The following is a 19,317-nucleotide window of genomic DNA, read 5'->3' as shown; positions in this document are numbered from 1 at the left end:
TAGTCTCTTAACTGGGACCCTGTTTCTGGAAAGAGATGTTGCCAACTGTTCCATTGTTTTAAATATAACTTCAAAGCTGTGTGTAGTGAATCTAAATCCTTCTGGATTACACATCTAACAGACATGTCAGCACTTCATACGTTGGTTGTAGGGTTACATGTCTAAATATTACATTATTTCATGTTCAGAATGAATATAAATTTGCTGATGTATAATGTCTATCCATTATATCTTTTTCCAAAGATAATGCAGCGTTTAAGACCACTGTCCTGTGAGATACATGGCGCAGTTAGCACCAACTTCTTTATAAAAATTAAAAAAAATAACAAAAAAAAACTTCTCCCACCCTCTTTACTATAGCACACATCTTATCTGCAGTACAAATATTGAGAAACAGTGTTACAAATGAACTCCCCATTCTTGCTGATAACAAGTAAAATAAAACCTAAATCAACATGTTTGAAAAAGCACCTATGCAGTTGCTGAGGTTGGCAGAAAACAAAAAGAAAAAACATGCCAAGACAAAAAAGAATTAAGTCATCCAAGGTGAATTACCATCTAAGAATCATTTTGTATAAAAGAAATCTTTATTTACAGTTTGCCAGTTGATGGAGGTTGCAACAGTTCTTGAGAGTCAATCTTTAGTCTGTAGTCCATCCCCTTAGAGGAAACATATTGTAACTACAAGAATAAAAAAACTAAATGTATTTTCTTCAGCCTCCATGTATTGTCTGTGAACTGCTCATGTGCTCCAGACTTGTTTTCAGTATGCAGTTCAGTATAACTTTAAGGTTGAATGTGGCAGTGGAAGAACCACGACAAGTGGGCGAGCAGGGTTGGGTCTTAGAAGGCCAGTTTCTTCATTAAGAGGTAGACCCTGGAGTCCACCTCAAAGCCATGAAGGTTGTTGGCGTCTCCCTGCAGCCTCATGAGGAGGCCACCGTAAGACACATAGGCAGAGCTGAAAGAAGGAGCACATCAATGCAACCTGATTAAAGCTAACAAAGGAGAGAGATAACAAAGTTTGTAAAAATGGCATTATCTCATTATCTAGTTAATGACTTGCCATTGATGCAATACACAAGTGATGTTGTTAATTTACAGAGAACAGTGTACTAATGATAATCCACTTGCAAGCCACCTACAGTGTATTTGTCTGGTAACATGATGAGTTAGTGGATTTTATTATACAAACATTTTGGCTGCAAAAGTTTTTTACAAATTTAAACTGATCACTCATATAAATGTACAACCAAATATCATTTAAAAAGGTCGGGTATGTGATTCTGGACAAATCCAATACCATGACAAATACCACGATATAGAGCAAACAACGACACAGTAAGTTATGTAACTGACGTTAGCTAGGTTGTGGGTTAGCTTAGCTAGGTTGTGGGCTAGCAAACTGTCCCTACAGTTGCTGCTGCTAAGCTAACAGCCAGAGAGAACGAGACAGTTTCCCAGACCGTGAAGAAATATTTGTTGAATTTGATAAAAAGATGTCTATTGGATTAGAATCAATACTTTTTCTGTATTTCTGTACTAATAATGTACTAATAACAATTGCTATGCTACTTGTTATTATGCTAACAGTTTATCTGGCAAAGTTATTATATTAACATATAAGCTGAGGCTAAGCAATTAAATAAAACATTTACTTAAAAGCTTCATTTAAGCCAAGTAACATCACTCACAGGCGTGTGGCTGCTTCTGTTGAAGTCTCATCGCCTTCAATCTTGTAAACTTTCCCATACATCACATAATCAAACTGGTCCGCTCTGGAAATGTAAACAAAGTTAAATGAGAGCACAAATCTAAACCAGCAAAAAATATTGCATACAACAGGGGACAGACTAAAACTGTACACACAATGGTATTAGATCATTTAAAAAAATGTCCACCAAATAGCATTTGTTGGTAATGTTACATGCATCAATATATGAAGAGCAAAGTCTTACCTAGATGGCCGATCATCCTGAGGATTGTACTCTCCGTCATCTGGTGTTCCGTCTTCATATAACGTGCTGGCAATAACCAGTCTGAACTTGTCACCTTAATGAATTGGACACATACGAACAAAGTGGGTTTATATTGTGCATTTAGACATCTTGGGTTAGTGATGTGTTTTTGATGCATGGTGCTTTGCACTTTTATCTAAAGGTGCACTCACATTTAGCAGGCATAGAGGAATATCTGCCGTTTAACATTTGCTGTTTAGCTTTACACCGCTCACTTACACGTGAGCCAGGGTTTGTAAAGAAAAGTGAAATAGTGAGTGTACCAAAACAATTCTGTGACCACCTTGTGAAAAAGTAGAATGATTGCCTTACATTTAAGAAATGCAAATTTTCTCTGATGACATATGGAAGAATAACTGATTTGTTCTGACCACACTGTATGCAAACTGAATTTAGAAAATGATTGCGTTAGACAAAAACAACCATTAAATGACTTCCAATCTTTAACTTAAATAAATATATAAAATATGGACAAATATACACAAAGACAAAAAGGTTGCTCCTTACCAAGATCAACAGGATAGATCTGAATGTTCACATCCAAGATGAGGTCCATTTTAAAAGATTCACTTTCACAATGTAGACGAGATACTGTGGCAAATAATAGATAGTCATAGTAGAGTTTGGATTAGTTAATAATTATATGCAGTTTTTAACTAAAGGACACTAATTGAAAACCACACTGGATACATGACAATAACAAAATGTAAATAAAAGTTAATACTTTTTGCAGCCAGGCGAGATTAATAATCTTACACATAAAACTCAAAACACAAGGAAAGAAGCAAGATCAACAACAAACAACTGAAGTGTAGATAATTGAAGCTGCATTAATTAATGACTAATGACAACATTAGCATTAATTTGGAGTTGTGTTCTTGGACACATGATAATAAAAAGTCCAATATTCACTCCTCTGGTGTTATAACTTTCCATCTTCTTCAACCTTGTTTTATAATGACATTTCACATACCTCTGTCAAACTTCTTGCCATCGGGATCAATGTCCTTTACATCAAAGATATCCTCAAACAGAATTCCAGCCATCTCTGTCCTAGTCTATAAACTTGAAAAAGGACAAAGGATAACATTAAACCAGTTTTTGTAAAAACAACAACAAAAAACAACAAGTTAAATGAACAACTGACATGCCTAGGAAGCTTTTGACTTCAATGACAAGTGCTCGTATTTTATCTAGTGATGGGGAAAGTATGATTTTACAAACAAGGTGTCTGCATGTTTCATGAAGTCAAAACAGTTTTAAGGTATTTTTAACTTACACAGACGAAGATGAATCCCATTCGTTGAAGCCCATGTGGACCATGAGCATCAAATCTAGCTATACATGTAAAACTCAACGTGGTTACTAAAATACTCTTACTCGAGGTTAATTTCACAACGTTGCTAACGTTACCTGGCATAGCTGAATTAGCGTTAGCCAGTTATATCGTCTTGTCATAACGTTAACTACAACTGGAACTGTGTCTCATATTCAGGCTAGCTGTTAGCTTTAGCATATTGTGTACACATTTCCCCAAACTTACCTCAAATAAGACGACGCTCGTATGTTATATTGTGCACAGAATAACGTAGCGGTTAAGTGGCAACGTGTGTTTAAATTGTGCGCTGGATATCTTATTCGAGTAAAACTTCCTTCATTACTATGTGAAACAAACTACCGCCAAGGACCAATGTGCTCAACCTTTGACATGCAAACTACTTCCGGTCGAAAATACAAACTCGCTAGTTATACTAACAATGTTGATTTTGAAAATACATTGCGAATTGTTATTGTATATGTCTGGCAAAACAACGTTAAATCATATAATGAAAAAATTCAATGTTATAGCTATATATCTGTCGTTACTGTAATGTTCAAAAATATTACTGTGCTTTACACGTTGTTTATTAGCTAAATAAAGCACGTTTTCCCGGGAGACAGCGCAGTATTAGTGTTTTTTAGATAAATATCACAATAGTATCTTGCTAGTTTCTCTAAGAAATAAGTAGAACCAAACGGGATGATTTCACGAAGCGTGTAAAGTAACGTTGTTAGTGTTATCGTTATTTACGACATTTGTCTCTACTTTCCAGCATGCATTTCCCGACCATTTGGTTGCTATGTGTTCTATTTGTGTACGGTTGCTAGCTAATGGCTAGCGTTAGCGGACTAATATCAGTGTAGGTTAAGTGAACCCCATAAGCTTTGTCGAAAATGGATTGTATACATTTCAGCTGCGGATGAACATGTTAAAAGCGACATAAGCCTATATTCACCAAGTAAATTATGTGTGAATAAGGTAAGAATGATGTTGATGTCCTTTCTTAGCGTCAGTTAACGTTAACCGATTAGCTTGTCAGCTATTACCATTACTAGCTTGCCACATTTTAGCTAAAGTTGATGTGGTAGCTGAAGTTGATTGCTGAAGATAATGCTAAAATTCAAACGCAAAAGCAAAAAAAAATAAAATATCGTATTTCTCTGTTAACGCTGTGGTTTTACAGCTTAAAAATGTTGGTAAGAAATGAGAGGTCTGTGTTATTTGGTTAAGAATATTACCATTACATTAAAACCTTTGTATTGCAGCTTTACCCGAATTTTAGACTCTGAAACACAAAAACTCTAAATATCAGTTGCACCGTACTACAACGAAAGCTCTTTGCAATGAAGTTCTTTGGATGGTACACTTTCTCATATGACTATTAATAGTGCCATGTATTGTCTTATCCTTTCAGGCTCTGCAGAATGCTTGCTGTAAGTACAAACGAAATTTAAGGAGAGAACAGGTCTTTGCTGTCAGTAGGTGTTTAAAGGTTTTGGGCACTCACATGAGTTCCAGGAAGGCAGCCAAGATGGGGGACATCTCGGCAACTGAAGCCGATCTTCTTGGGATGATCAAGGAGGTAACAAATTCAAATTTTGAGAATGCACACAGAGCAATATGTAAACCAGAATGAGCACCAATACAAGTACATTAAAATTAAACAAGATGCAGAACTTTTCTCCAATAAACCATGCTTGATATAGCATGCTATTTATATAGAGATTTGTCAAGACAAGCGTCGTGCAGCTTGTTTAATTTGGATGACTTAAAACACAATTCCATTTTGCATTAGTTAAGGTGGCGTTAATGCCATGTGTGCTTGTTTTGTGTCTTTTGTAGTACCTTAAGTTTGAGGAATTTGAAGAGACTGTTCACAGTTTCGACAAGGAGTGCAAAATCAAAGGCAAGCTCGTCTCAAAGCCTCAAGGAAGTACTCTAAGAGACTCAAAGACCCGTGTCATTCAGGTAAATTATACAATTCTCATAACCTGTTGTTCCTACAGGTTTGTTGATTATTTGTGGAGGTGGAAACTAGGGAAGGGCTTGAAGGGTGAAAAGTGGAAAGGGTATTTACCCACACATTGCTAATTATTATGTAGTTGTTGCAACCTGTGAAATATTAGCCTATGTTTTTAATATTAGTATTATGAAACTCAACAGCTTGCTTTATGGTGTTGTCCTTAAGCAACTGACTTGGATGTTCCAGAGGAGAGTCAAGGCAAACTCACTTGTTTTAAAACATATTTTTCTAAAGTTAGACTTTTTGTAGTAATATTTCTTATTGATCGTGTCTCTAAACATTGTTGGGTCTTTTTAAAAGTCTTGTTCATGTTATCATGTATCAAGTACTATTGTGTGATATGTAAATAAAAATGATCATAAAAACTAGCAAATTGTTCTTGCTGGTGGATGGCATCTTTCCAGAGTTCTTGTTTTTCCCCAACCCACTGTTCTTTAACTCTTAACATTTCTAGAAAGACCTCCTTAGCTCTTTTGATGATGGAGACCACAAAGTGTTCTTTGAACTGTGGACAGACAATATTCCCTCTGAGGTAAAAGACGCAGACGCCGAGGCCCAGAGCCTGGAGTTCTACCTTCACATCCATTTCACCATCTATCCACTGAGGAGGCACCCTGGTAGACATGTATGTAGATCCAAGTTTTATGTTTTTTTTTTTGGTTTGTTTAAATCTTCTTTTAACAAGATCACTTTTTTATGATTATTTGCAAACAAAATCCAACTATGTATTACAAACCTACTGTGCTCTATTGCTGAATATCATTATGTTCTATTTTTCAAAATGTCCACTAAGCTGTGCTACAGGCTTTTTCTCAGTGGGCTATCTATGATGTTGTTGTTGCACTATACAAGCAATAATTTCTAACCTCTATAATATGCCTTTTGCTGTGTAGGTCAGCGCAGTTTGAGTTTATATATTTATACGGATGTAAAGTTATTTTAAAAAAAAAACCCAGTTTATTCAGTTTTCAGTGGTGATAGCAGGCTCAGAGACAGATTCATATAATTGAAGAGAATGTGTGTATGCCACAGAAGAAGAGTTTTAAATGATGTAATGGGCTTAACTGACATTTTGTTATTGACTTGAAATAACTCCGTTCACTGGGAAACCCAAATCTGTCTCCAGGACCGAGCTGAGTTTGAGGAGAGGATTTCACACTTCAAGCAGTTCCTGGAGACTCGGGGAGCAGCACTGAGTCAGACCACAAAGTTTCTGCCTTACTATGCCTTGCCTTTCGTTCCCAACCCCACTGTCCACCCCTCCTTCAAAGATCTTTTCCAGGTGCTCAGCTAATTATGGAACATTACCTAGTTGATTATTGCTAACTAGTTATTACGTATGCAACATTATAACTCAGTGCCACCTTCAGAATGAACATGACCATATTTTCTTCCAACCTACATTATGAATATAGGATTCCTGGTTACCACAGTTGAAAGATAAGCTCGAACAGTTTCTGTCAGTGACACTGAAAACGTCCAACACCCCAAGGCTGCTGAATTTATATGTATCCTTTATTGTGACCATCATAGTACATATGGGTGACTTTATATTTTTGTTTCAATGTCTGCTGTTCTCAGTGATGTGATATGACTAGCAAATCTAACAGGTATGTATGCAAAATAGTGTCAAAACCTTTCTGTACTACAAATGACACTGCGCCTGACAGCCCTCACAGAGGGATAATAAAATAATAAATCAGCTAGTGGGGAAAAACACAACAAAATCTAGAGGGAAACAAATCAGGGATTTATCACAAGCCAATTGCAGAGTGATTTCCATTCCCTCTTCTGTCTTAGCTGCACATTTAAATCTCAAATATAAACCCTTTCTGTAGATGACTAAAGAATTCATTACCAGTCAGACTGTTGACCAGACTTGGTCGTTTCATATTCCTCAAACACATCCTGTCTGATTTGCATTTATAAATGGTTATGTTTCAGTATGGCAGGACCTAATGTGATATTAACTCACCCTAACCCCTTCAGGGTAGAAGGGCAAGTGAAGGACAACAAGAATTGTTGCTTTTACTGGAAACCCAGTGGATCGACTTTCCTCCTTGCACATTCATGAAACTAAACCCTATCCCTACTGGCTGACACAACATACTCAAGAGTGGCTACAAGCGTTTGTATGACATTTACGAAATCAGTTTACTGCAGAAATCCAACTGTAACCTGGCTACTCAAGTGCATGTAAATGCACTGAATGACAGCTGTGTTTTCCCACACAAGGGTTTTTTTTTTAATACATCTGTCGTTCCTTTTAAACAAACAAGTTTTGATGCAATATATAATATATATAGACACATCTCTTCATACAATAAAACTGATTAATTTAATCCTAAGCAAATGGTTTCTGTGATGAATTCATCCGCTTTAAACAGGATGTTTTAACATTCTGTGTGTTTGTCTTATGTCCTGTCAAACTTAAGCAAGACTTTGTATATATGTATGTATTTAGCTCTGGATGAAAGCGTTGGATAAAGAAAACAAATACTGTAGAAATGTTTGATTAGTGTTCAATTGAGTGCTAGTGTATATTCTTTAACAGGCATCATGCAGAAGGAGGGAGGAAGGAGTACTAAAGGTAAATATCCCTCTCAAATAATCTACTAATACTTGCAATTATTATGTCTGTCAAATTATGTCTATCGTGTGAAAATACAGACACCAGCTGCAGACTGCCTATAAAACAAGTTGTGTTTGTCAGGGCCAGGTACTTAATGATTTCTTGAGTAGGTGCTATAATTTTTGGCTTTCATTTCACTCTCGAATCCATCCATCCATCCATCCATTTTCTACCGCTTGGTCCCCGTTAGGGGGTCGCGGGTGACTGGAGCCTATCCCAGTGACTTCGGGCCTTAGGCAGGGCACACCCTGGACAGTGGCCAACTCGTCGCAGGGCGAACACAGACACAGACAAGGACAGACAACCATTCACTCACACATTCATTCAATACGGGCAATTTAGAGTTATCAATTAACCTACACATGCATGTCTTTGGACGGTGGGAGGAAGCCGGAGAACCCGGAGAGAACCCACGGTAACACGGGGAGGACATGCAGACTCCACCCAGAGAGATTGTGTGATGTTGGTCCGGTCCGGGAATCGAACCCACGAACCCACGATCTCCTTATTGGGAGGCAGGAGCTGTAGCCGCTCTGCCACACTCTCGAATCCATTTTCTGGAAAGGAACAAAAGCTTCCCACCCATTGAAATCTTAAGACCACATCTGCTTATTGCTTAACAGTGGTGGACAAATATTCCAGATAAAGGTTAAATTGCAAATGACCTGCAATTGTTGCAATTATTTGCAGATAGAGGTTGATAAAGGTTAATAATTACTTAATGCTCTCTTAAAGATAGAATCAACATCTGCAATATTTACTTGCAGACTAAATGTGAAAAATATTTTTTTAAAAGATGATAAACATCCATCCATTCATTTTTTATAAAAAATGTCAAATGGAACATTTAATATGTTATGACAAACGCTTTAACATTAAGTTACACAGGAATGGTCACTCATGATATGAATGTTGTTCATTTGTTTTGTCTGTGTGTGTGTTTGTGTGACTGCAAAGAGGCCATACAACAGTTACAGCTCCAACTGGTTGAATCGGACCGGCGCATCACTAGCTATGTGCGGAAGTTCAACAAGATGCAGGCCGACTACCACAACCTGATTGGAATCACTGCTGAGCTGGTCGACTCATTGGAGGCCACCGTCAGCGGAAAAATGGTAGTTCAGCATGATTGTGGGGCAAACAAACACATGCATTCTGACACACAGGCTACAGGCACAAACTACATAGACGGGCAGAAGCTAGACACACAGGAAGAGACACACACACACCGACACAAACAAGCTAATGAGAGGTGTACACACAAACACGGACAGACAAAAGGGTTTAATTAGGCTGTTACTCGTATATTTAAAGTATATGTAAAGTTCACAGTTGTATATGCAAACACTTAAAATAAGAAAACCTCTCTTTATACACATAGTGTAGTTTTAAAACAGACATTTTTAATATGCACACGCATGTACTTTGCTACTAGATGACACGGCTGTTAAACAGGGACACAACAATGGCAACCCTGCTCTTCATCCCTCTACTCACACACAGTGTCTTAAAGCTCAAGGGGCCTGCTGTGTTTTTGCAGATCTCCCCTGAGTACCTGCAGAGTGTGTGTGTTCGCCTGTTCAGCAGCCAGATGAGGCAGAGCGTGGTGCAGAGCACTGACTTTACCAGACCTGGCACTGTGAGTGAGAGCACACGTACCACTCTCTTCTCCCTCTTTCTCCTTCACACCTCACTGGTAGAAGAATAACAAAACACAAGGCCTCAAGGCAAGACGATTTCAGTATAAGCATGGAAAATGGCAAGTGGAGCAACTGTTGATAGGAGCCACAGTCTTCCACCTAAATACTAGCAGAGAGAACTGCTCTCAGGGCCTTATGTCACAGATATTTGTCAAGTTGAAGTTGTGTTTGGAAAGGATTTTTAAAAGATGTTTTAAAAGGGAGGGTTTATCTGCCATGTGCCTTTGTCTTCTACATCCTGTACATCGTGGATCCAACTCTAAGCCAGGTAGTAATCCTGCAGTTTGTATCCTGGAAATAGGTGACTGGACAATTTCAAACACTAGTCACAGTGGCTCATGAAATCTAAAGTTAATCAACCACCTTTAGAAATGTGACTTTTGATTACAATGGTTAGAATAAAAATGTTTGGTTGTATGCCAAAAGAGCTGGTAGAGTAGAAATATTCAAGTTAAACAGCAAATAGCTGGTGAAAATGTTCATATCCTTGTTTCCATTTCGTTTGACAGCTGTTAAAGTGTTACTCTATGACACAGATAGTCAAAAAACTGTAGAAATACTCGAAACAAGGACAATCACGCTTACTGTCAGTGGCCTTCATTGTGGTGTTGAACTCTGGTTTGTGAAATCTTGTTTCTTTCTGTTTTGAACTGAACGACTTCTTTCTGTGTGTTTGTGTTTTTGCTTGTGTGATGCTTCTGTCCACAAAGGGATATTACTCTATGAGTCCCTATGATGATGGCTATGTAAGTTTCATATGTTTTCATTTCTTTACTTCCTGTTATCGCTCAGGTCCCCACTTCTCATCTTGCTTGTGCCTCGCCGTGTCTCCTCTTCTTCCTCCTCCTCTTCCTCTTCTTGTCATTATGTCTGCCTCCGTTTCCTTTACTACAGATATACTTTTCTTGGCCTGCCTTTACACTCTATATTGCCTGCCATTTTCCTCTGGTTCCTACTAGATTGTCCTAGTTTAAAGGGATGTTTGGCCTTTGTTGTAAGAATGAGTTCTTTTGTTAGGCCACTTGTTAAGCCAAACAAGAGCGTCTCTTTCGGGGCGTACCTCATCATTAAATTCATTTGTTCTCAGAGATGGCAGTCATTGTTCCTCCTCTCGACTCTCCTTGTTGGCTATTTGTCTTTTTTTAAGGTAAACGCTGTCAGTTTCTGTTTTCTTCCCTTACCATTTGTTTAACAGTACAGTTTTTGAAAGAATTTAGATAGACACCGTGACAGGACAAGAATGGCCAACACAAGGCGCTTAGATGTAAAAGCACTCCTCTCACACTCAGGTTGTCAAACAGGGTAGATGAAATTACAGTTGTTTGAAAAGAGGCAACCAGAACGCTTTATATAATTGTGATGGTTCATAACGCCATTAATAGCAGGCATTCAAGTTAAACATATGACATAACCTATTAAATAATAATGCTAATTTAGGTAACTTTGTCAGGTCAAGCCTCTAACTGTTGTATAAGAAAGAGCTGTAAATGAGTTTAAAAAAAAAATGAAAATAGCCACTGACAAAATCTACCAGCATTTGGCTAGTGGTTAATGTTAATTTCCCACACTGATTGCCAAAAGCTGGTGGACAATAGTAAACAGTCCTGATAACCTGGATAACATATTTGTCTCAGCTGTATCTGTGACCTGAGAGAACATATTTTCCCTTACATAAACAAGCAACTGTTCTGCTTATTGCAACATAAATCCATAATTGACTCTTATGGACTCTTTAGACTCTTTATGCCTTCATAATATTGAGATGTCTCTCACAGATTTAGTTTGGTGCTCCGCTAGGGTTTAGCTTGCTGCAGGGGGAAAACCTGGATGAGACCAGAGCCATCTACTTAGACAAAAACATCAACAATAGATGGCCTTCAGTGGTCCCCACGGTCATAAAAGAGTAAATGGTGCGTAGACACGCTAAAGCACGGTCAAGCTTTTGATTTGTGTAGCTGAAGTCTGAGAATAAACGTGACCTTAAAATCAAAGTTTTATTAAAAATGTAGAAATTACTTGGTGTAGTTTTTCCTCCTGTCATGGTTGCAGATAAATCATTTAGTTTGACCCCATTACTTGTATATTCACCATAGGTGTGTGGCTTTCCCATAAACAGACAGCAATGTAGAATAATTGTTGCCACGTAATATGTGCTAATTCCTAGTTAGATGTCAACCTTAATCAGGCCCCCAGAGTCCAGGCACCCCAGTGGCAAATGTCTCATGTCCCCTTTCCCTTCAGCATTCTTCAGGGCACCTGAAATGCTTAGAGAGAAAGGAATTTGGGAAGGAGTTCAGGTATCAATGTTCTCCTCCACTTACGTATTACCTACTGCACACCAAAGCAAAAATGTGGCCAGACCACCTGATACCTCAGACGACACAGGTCACTCCTCTGACCTTACACTGTTCCCTCCATAGGCCTAACCACCCAGGCTTCAGGTTGGATTTCAGGGCTCAAAATCCCCTTTCAATAGTAAAAAACACTAATAATTAGTTCTTTCACCCTTCCTCCACACACCCATACCGCAAACAAAACAACAACATACTGTACAGGCCTTCAGTACAAGTACACTGAGGTGTAACAAATGAAAGGATGGCTGTTTCACACTAACCTGCCCTCTCTGGTACTTTTTAATTGCTGACTTATCTTAGCCTACTTGTCACTGACTGCATGGATGATGTTGCCAAACAGTACTATACTGTATGTCCAGGGATTCAGCATGTACCACAAGCATGACGTAAGCATGTCCAAAAAAACACTAATGACTTATTTAGACAGTATTTAACCATATAGTCAGGATGATAAAAGATGAACAGTCGCATAGGTTTATGTTGTCCACACTTTAAAGTAAGAATGTGACAAATGTAGTCTGAAATAATTGCTCTCTCTTATAGGCCTCCTCGATGCTACGAGCATCCATTGCACCGCAGTAAGTCTTCAATTTGAAGAGGTTTTCTGCTAATCTGTACAGTTTGAAAAGTGCCATGATAAAACATGACTGATATGTCTTTTTTATTAATCTCCAGGAGATCCAAGGAGGTGCCAATGCTGCCCTCACTGGACTATGAGAAGCTAAAAAAAGACCTAGTTGAAGGCCCAGACAGACTCAGGTCCCTGCTGCTTCAGGCGCTGCGCTGGGTGAGTAATCATATTCTTATTTACAGTATATTCATAATCTCCTGTCCGTTTTTATACCATGTGTCTATATTTTGCATTTTGCATATTATAATATTTTCATGATCGTCATTAATATACTTATTCACAGTCTTATTTGTCTCTAACGTCTACAACCAGTGCTGCTGCTTTTTTTGTCCACAGGCTTAAGGCTGTAATCCACACTTTTTGCATACCTTAATCCTTGCATATTTGCTTTTTACTTTGGTAATTTCAGCAAAACAGTATGAAAGAACAATCTTCCATTCAGGGCTGATTAAAGTTTAGTCTTACATTTGTAGCAGAATGTTAGATTATCAGTCTTCTGAAATTAACATGATCGGGAAATGGCATCACAATTGCTGAAATCCAAGCAATTCCTAACCCTTAGTGAAGATTTTGTGAATCATCCCTGGTCTTCAGAGCTAAACTGTATGACGTCCATTAGGACTACACAAATGATTGTAATATTAGCCATGATTATCATTTTACAGAAAGGCTAGTGTGATATACTGTACAGTGTATGTCTTGTTACATTTTTATGATGTTTTAAAGACAGGCTAACAAAGTGATGCAAGTTAAACTTAGCAAATTTAACATTTCCATGTTTTGCCACATTTTTTATTTATTTGTTAACCTAGCAAAAGTTTGCTGTTTTAGCATACAGTATATGCTACACAAAGCCACAGCAGCCCAGTACATCTATAGTATTCCACTGAGCAGCTGCATTGGATCAGTGTGGGGAGAAGAATAAAAACAGGAGGTTTTACTTTGATAAAACCATACTGTACTCATAAGTACAGCAGTGAGCATGAAGGAGAGGAGTGTACCATTCATATTCACTTTGCATGTCTACTCTTTTGAGTCTTCATTGGTGGGTCTGTTTCTCACATTTTTTTAGAGACTGACTCGCTCACTCCCTGGTGAACAGAGGGACACAGTGCTTCAGGCCTATATCAGTAACGATCTGCTGGAGCGCTACAGCATTAAACAGGTGGGACCATAGGACTACAGCTTTTAATGTAATTGTATTGTGGTGTGTTTTAACACTATAAAGCAATACATGGCAGATTTATCCCAAAATGTCTACTATTCTGATCTGAACTGAAATTACATTGATTTTGTTTTTCCCAACCTATATTTCATGCAACCGTCAGAGCCAAAGTAAAAAATAACTTCATGTCCATTGGCCTCAATGCCTAATTAATCCCCAGGCTCTAATTTAAGGCAGGCCTGAGCTGGTGAATTGGCACCTTTTGCTGGGTGCACACAGGTTTGTTTCTCAACTGCCATTGACTTAATGCTGCAAAGCGGGTGGAGAACATAGATTGTAGACAAGTGTCTGCCAGAAACAGTTTCATCAACTAGAGATACAGTATTTTATTTCAATAAAACCCTCAAAATGATGCAACAGTTATCAGAAGTGAGCACTGAAATAATCAATAATAATCAATTTGCTTAGACATCAGTTTCAAGCCATTAAATGTTTAAAGTTTTAAATTGGCATATTCTAAAATCATGATGAACCCAAGATGGATAGGACAAATTCACAAGATGTGTATGCTATAGTTAAGTCATATATAGAATAACACTTATCTAATGACTTTTTCAATCATTGTCTTGACAATTAATCCATTTGGACACCTGATTTCCCACAATATTAACTATGTAAGTATGTAATTTTAATTAATTTATTTTATTTTTCATCTGACTGGAGACTTCTTATGACATGTTCCCAGCCTCAGATTAAGTAGCATTCTCTTAAACAATTTCCCCTTTTTATTTAACAAAAGGCCAGAGCAGGAAACACAGATTATGTTCCAAATTGTACCCTCTCAAAAGGCTTTCAGAAGCCTAAGAACCACATGTCTTTCTTACATGCTTTAGTGATTTTTTTTTCCCCTTTATTGTAGTGTTCTTTTATTATCTTTTCACATTCCCTTCACCTAGCCTTTAGTGGTAGGGTGCCATTTTAAAGGCAATCCCTTTACAGAAGAGTAAATGATCCTCACCTCACACTTGAGCTCTTTGTCTATGTATTTACCACAGTGCTCCAAGCCACCTCTAAATGACACTAGAGTAATTTACTGTAGAGAGCCACAATACCAGTGGTACGGTGTAATTTTCATGTAATCAAAACATAAATGTTCTGTGTTTGACAGTGGCAAAAAACCCAAATGATTCTACATAGAACAGACTGACCATTTGGAGAAGTTTTTCCAGTGCTCTGGTTAGCTTGTGGCCTGGCTGCCCAGCTAACAACACTGACATGCCTCATTTGGTTTGATCAGGCCAGTTCCATAAAACTGTGTGGGTGGGTTCTTAAGAACTCATCTTTTTCCCCATGCCAACTTTAGAACATTCTGCCTTTCCAGACTTTTGTACAAAAAGTCTTACTGACAAATTAACATCCTGCCTCCTCTGCCTTCATTAGGCCTGCAGCTAGGCAGTGAGCTAAACACACTTTCAATAAAGGTTGAAGACAAGAGTTGGAGTGTGAGGTTTGGTTTGGTCTAACTCTTGTCATAAACAAGAGTTAGACCAAAGGTATTATTATTAAAATGAGTTACTACAGTAACAAGAAAACTGGACTCACAAAAGTATAGACTATTACTATACTCAAATTAGTCACATTGTGCTTCATACCATGAAGACACAAAGTTTCACCAGTGAAGATCAACATTAAGTCAACATAGGACCTACAACACAGTAATGAATCTAGTAAACATACACATAAAGTCCATAAGGGTAAAAGTCTAAAGAGTAAAATACATAACAGGTAGCCAACATTAATTCAACAGTTACTCAGAATGTTGCATTAGCAACACGTTAGCCTCATACAGCTAGTATAGTGGCTCTGATAAAGTGGTGATGTAACAATGCCCAACTAAAACCTGCTGATGGCAGAGTACTGCCTTTAGATACCTGTAGGAAAAAACAATCCGAAAAGTGGCATATGTGAAAACAAGGTGATAAATATAAGGTCTTAGGTGTAATAACAAAAACAACTAAAGCAGTTCTTAAAGTGAACAGTACCTGGCACGGGCCATAAGGAATACACAGCCTAAAGGCTGATGTGTTTGTCCATTGCATGCCCTTGCTTATTTGTAAGAGAGTTTCTGTGCAAGTTTTCCTCTACAAACATTTTAAGTTCACCACCTGGTATGTGACAGTGTAGGCTACAAAACATGATAATGTTAATATAACATTGTTAGTAAGTATAGCTATGTTATCAAAGTTTCTGAAATTTACTCTGGGAAGTTTCCACACAAAGTATAAACTGTGTGAACTAGAAGTAAAATCTAAATTTAGCATGTTTCATTCGAGAATTCATCTATGTATTTGTATTCCTGTATAAAGTGACAAACTGCTAGAAAAGGCAGTTGAGGCTACTGCTGGATGATCATAAAATACCAATGCAGTGTAGTGCACTGGTAAGACATTCTCTATATTTGCTATATAAAAGCATTGGCTATGTGGGTAACATTAGCTACAGTATAGGTTGCTTACCTGTCTAACATATTCCAGCTCTGCATCAGTTTTGATAATTTTTCACATTTTAAATCCTCCACCTGTCAAATGCTACAATGTTCACATTGTTTGTGGGAAAAGAAACCAAATGCATAGCATCACGTGGGTAGTTCAAGAAGTGTGAGAGATTAGAGCACTCTGAAAATCAAAAACAAAAAAAAATCTTAAAATCTCAGCAGCTATTGAGATAACCGATGAGTCATTGGCATTTATCAGTGACACTTGTGAGGCCTGCTCAAATTATGTTACTGATTGTACCTGAAAGCAGTAGATATAATTTAAACTACCCTACATTTTGTATTTTCATAGAAAACCGTGCTTCATTTAATGAGATCGAAGAACGAGATTGTCCGCCAATACATGGCTCGTCTCATCAATGCATTTGCTTCCCTTGCAGAGAGTAAGTGTTCAACTTCCGTTACATTTGGTTAAGCATCATTATTTCTTTGTAACATGAGTCATTGCCTTACTGGATGCATTTGGAGACATAGATTCATGGAAGACCTAATTGGTTTTTATAATAGCTTTCCATTCAGGATTGAAACCGCTAATGATCTTCCTCATCCTCCTCCGTAGCATGCCACTAACTAACTATGGAGGACATTTTGTAAAGAGATGACATTGTAAAGACATATATCATTTGTGCTGACACAATTGACTTTCTATAGTATGCGGTTGTGGTAAGATTATTTTGTAAGACAGTAATTAGTTAACATTCATTCAACAACAAGGGGAAGTTTAAATGTCAAAATGACTCTTTGGCCTCCTGAACTGAAAGAGGGACAGGACTTGTTGAATTTCTAAAAGGTTTGAGGAACTTAATTTCTTCTCAGTAACAGGTAGGGGTGAGATGGTAGAATTAGTTTTGCATCAGGTTTACCCATCACTGGTGAGTCTAGTTAGTTTGCTTTTGTTAGATAGTGAGTGTTCACAGTTTTACCTAATTTTAATTGGCAAATGTATGGCTTTTCATTGTTGGATTTTTATAGAGAATGGCATTGCCCAGTGAAGCTCTAAAATGTCTTTTAATGTGTTGCCTTTTGATCTTAATTCCATGTTGTGTTAATGCTTACAGGCCGGGTCTACCTCTCCCAAATCCCCATTCTTCTGAAACTTCTGACAGAGGCACTCAGGAGGGAGGAAAAAGACTCCCTGACTAGAGAGAATGTGCTAGTGGCCCTGCAGAAACTCAGCCTCAGGTACATTTTAAAATGACCAGTGTTTTTCTAAAGTCTTACTGAAGCTAGATTTAAATATACTTTCAATTGAGTATGCATGTTTGGAAACTACATAGAACAATTAAATCAGAAAACAGATATTCTCATTTTCACATATGTCAAGATAGCAGCATTTTTTATGTAAAAAACAACTATAATCTTAAAATGGGGATTTCTCATTATCTCAACTTGTAGATGTAGCCTACTAATTATAATAAACCAGCATTAACATGGACAAGGAAGCCAACAGTGTTAGCTTGAAGAAGGAACAGATTACTGAAATCAATCTTAAATCTTATCTCTAATGTTCTCTTTGATTTGAATTCAAACAGCTAAATTCATGCTTACAGTTTCTCTTAAAATGTGATAAGACATCAGGAAGTTAATGCCTTTAGAAAGTGGATCACAAATATTTATGTTCAAGCTGCTTTTAATCCATCATTTATCATCATGTCTTGGTAGGAGGAGCCAGCAGACCGCCATGATAGCAGATGATCTGATTGGCTGGCTGGTAGATGAGCTGCAGGATTCAGACTGCCTCAGTGACTACACCCTGGAGTACTCTGCAGCTCTCCTTATGAACTTGTGTCTACGAACAAAAGGTAAAGGCGAGGCACAGGTAGATACAGACACAGTTAAATAATTGTAGAATACCCCAACCCCTTTGAGAGTTTCCTCACAAGACACTTTTGAATAGATCACATCCAAGATACTATACAGTATGTCAGGTTTAGAAAGTTTTATGATAAGAAATTCCAATATAGTGAACAGACTTACAGTATTTACTCCACAGTACTGAGTGAGTTATTGTGCTTTATAAAGAACCCATAATTTGTTTTAATCTAAAATTTCCAATTACAGTTCAGGAATAAAGCATTTTTATCTAGGATAGTTTTTCAGAGTCAGGCATGCTTCTCTGCCTTGTGTGTGTGTGTGTGTGTGTGTGTGTGTGTGTGTGTGTGTGTGTGTTTGTTTTGGATGGCTGTCTTTGCACAGGAAAAAGGAAGTGCGCAGAGAACGCCAAGCATGTGCTAAAGGTTCTAACTGACCTCCTTGGACATGAGAACCATGAGGTGATACACACATCCGTCAACACTTGGACACAGATTTTACATGCACAATGCATGTAATGCCCACACAGAACACATTGAAAGAGATTGAAAAACATGGACACAGCATACATAACATACTAACACATGCAGTATAGGGACATACTGACACATAAAAAAAACAACAAATGTGCAGAATTCATAATAATACATGAAATACATGATACAGAGTACAAAACCATCTACAGTATTGGCTTGCACCACAAAAGAGAGTTGGCAACATCTGGCAGCGCTAAACTAAAACTTAAATCCAAACGGAAAAACTTTCACTACCGGTCGAGCTCTTCAATGCAAATATCAGTACCACTGTAACTCAAGCAGACAGACTTGCCATAAAGCAAAATGTATGATGCCTTCCAGAATGTTTGGAAGTCATGAGAGAAATTAGCTACAAAATGTAAACAACACTAGCTTCATTCAGTTTTATGAAAGATTAACCATTAACTCAGACTGTTGTAGTCTCACCACTGCTAGGATTTTTATCTTATTACCTACTATGACATACTGTACGTCTATAAAAGAAAATATACTGGTATTTGGACCCATTTCTTTGTATCCATGTTTCTGCTGCCACAAGTTCATACAAGCTGTTACCATTTGGCCTGAGATC

At 37.7% G+C, this 19,317-nt stretch overlaps 2 protein-coding genes across 5 annotated transcripts in view; one reads left to right on the top strand and one right to left on the bottom strand.

Annotated features, from left to right (window-relative positions):
• Positions 1-565: 565 nt before the first annotated feature.
• polr2h (RNA polymerase II, I and III subunit H) lies at positions 566-3,723 on the bottom strand. 2 transcript variants are annotated; one of them, XM_044200384.1, is made up of 6 exons: positions 3,562-3,723; positions 2,992-3,083; positions 2,526-2,609; positions 1,959-2,052; positions 1,695-1,778; positions 566-961 (listed from the first exon to the last, which is right to left on the bottom strand). In XM_044200384.1, the coding sequence occupies exons 2-6, from the start codon at positions 3,062-3,064 to the stop codon at positions 844-846; spliced, it is 453 nt and encodes a 150-aa protein (XP_044056319.1). In that variant the 5' UTR covers positions 3,065-3,083; positions 3,562-3,723; the 3' UTR covers positions 566-843. The 2 variants fall into 2 exon arrangements, with proteins under 2 accessions (XP_044056319.1, XP_044056320.1); XM_044200385.1 differs by lacking the exon at positions 3,562-3,723 and adding an exon at positions 3,298-3,506.
• Positions 3,724-4,149: 426 nt separating this feature from the next.
• LOC122878055 (lisH domain-containing protein ARMC9) overlaps positions 4,150-19,317 on the top strand; it is a 28,618-nt gene continuing 13,450 nt past the window's right edge. The window contains exons 1-17 of one of the 3 annotated variants that reach the window (XM_044200382.1): positions 4,150-4,317; positions 4,754-4,921; positions 5,182-5,307; positions 5,817-5,987; positions 6,489-6,644; positions 6,778-6,870; positions 7,928-7,952; positions 8,952-9,109; positions 9,535-9,633; positions 10,405-10,440; positions 12,592-12,626; positions 12,724-12,835; positions 13,752-13,844; positions 16,691-16,781; positions 17,457-17,580; positions 18,061-18,200; positions 18,595-18,671. In XM_044200382.1, the coding sequence (XP_044056317.1) occupies positions 4,847-4,921; positions 5,182-5,307; positions 5,817-5,987; positions 6,489-6,644; positions 6,778-6,870; positions 7,928-7,952; positions 8,952-9,109; positions 9,535-9,633; positions 10,405-10,440; positions 12,592-12,626; positions 12,724-12,835; positions 13,752-13,844; positions 16,691-16,781; positions 17,457-17,580; positions 18,061-18,200; positions 18,595-18,671 (1,611 nt within the window). In that variant the 5' untranslated portion in view covers positions 4,150-4,317; positions 4,754-4,846. The remainder of the gene's footprint in view (positions 4,318-4,753; positions 4,922-5,181; positions 5,308-5,816; positions 5,988-6,488; positions 6,645-6,777; positions 6,871-7,927; positions 7,953-8,951; positions 9,110-9,534; positions 9,634-10,404; positions 10,441-12,591; positions 12,627-12,723; positions 12,836-13,751; positions 13,845-16,690; positions 16,782-17,456; positions 17,581-18,060; positions 18,201-18,594; positions 18,672-19,317) is intronic. The other 2 variants (XM_044200380.1, XM_044200381.1) reach the window with 2 other exon arrangements.

Source organism: Siniperca chuatsi, linkage group LG6 (assembly GCF_020085105.1).
Source record: "Siniperca chuatsi isolate FFG_IHB_CAS linkage group LG6, ASM2008510v1, whole genome shotgun sequence".
Lineage (NCBI taxonomy): Eukaryota > Metazoa > Chordata > Actinopteri > Centrarchiformes > Sinipercidae > Siniperca > Siniperca chuatsi.
The sequence above is the reverse complement of the archived record's forward strand: the minus strand, read 5'-3'. Positions and strand labels throughout refer to the sequence as shown.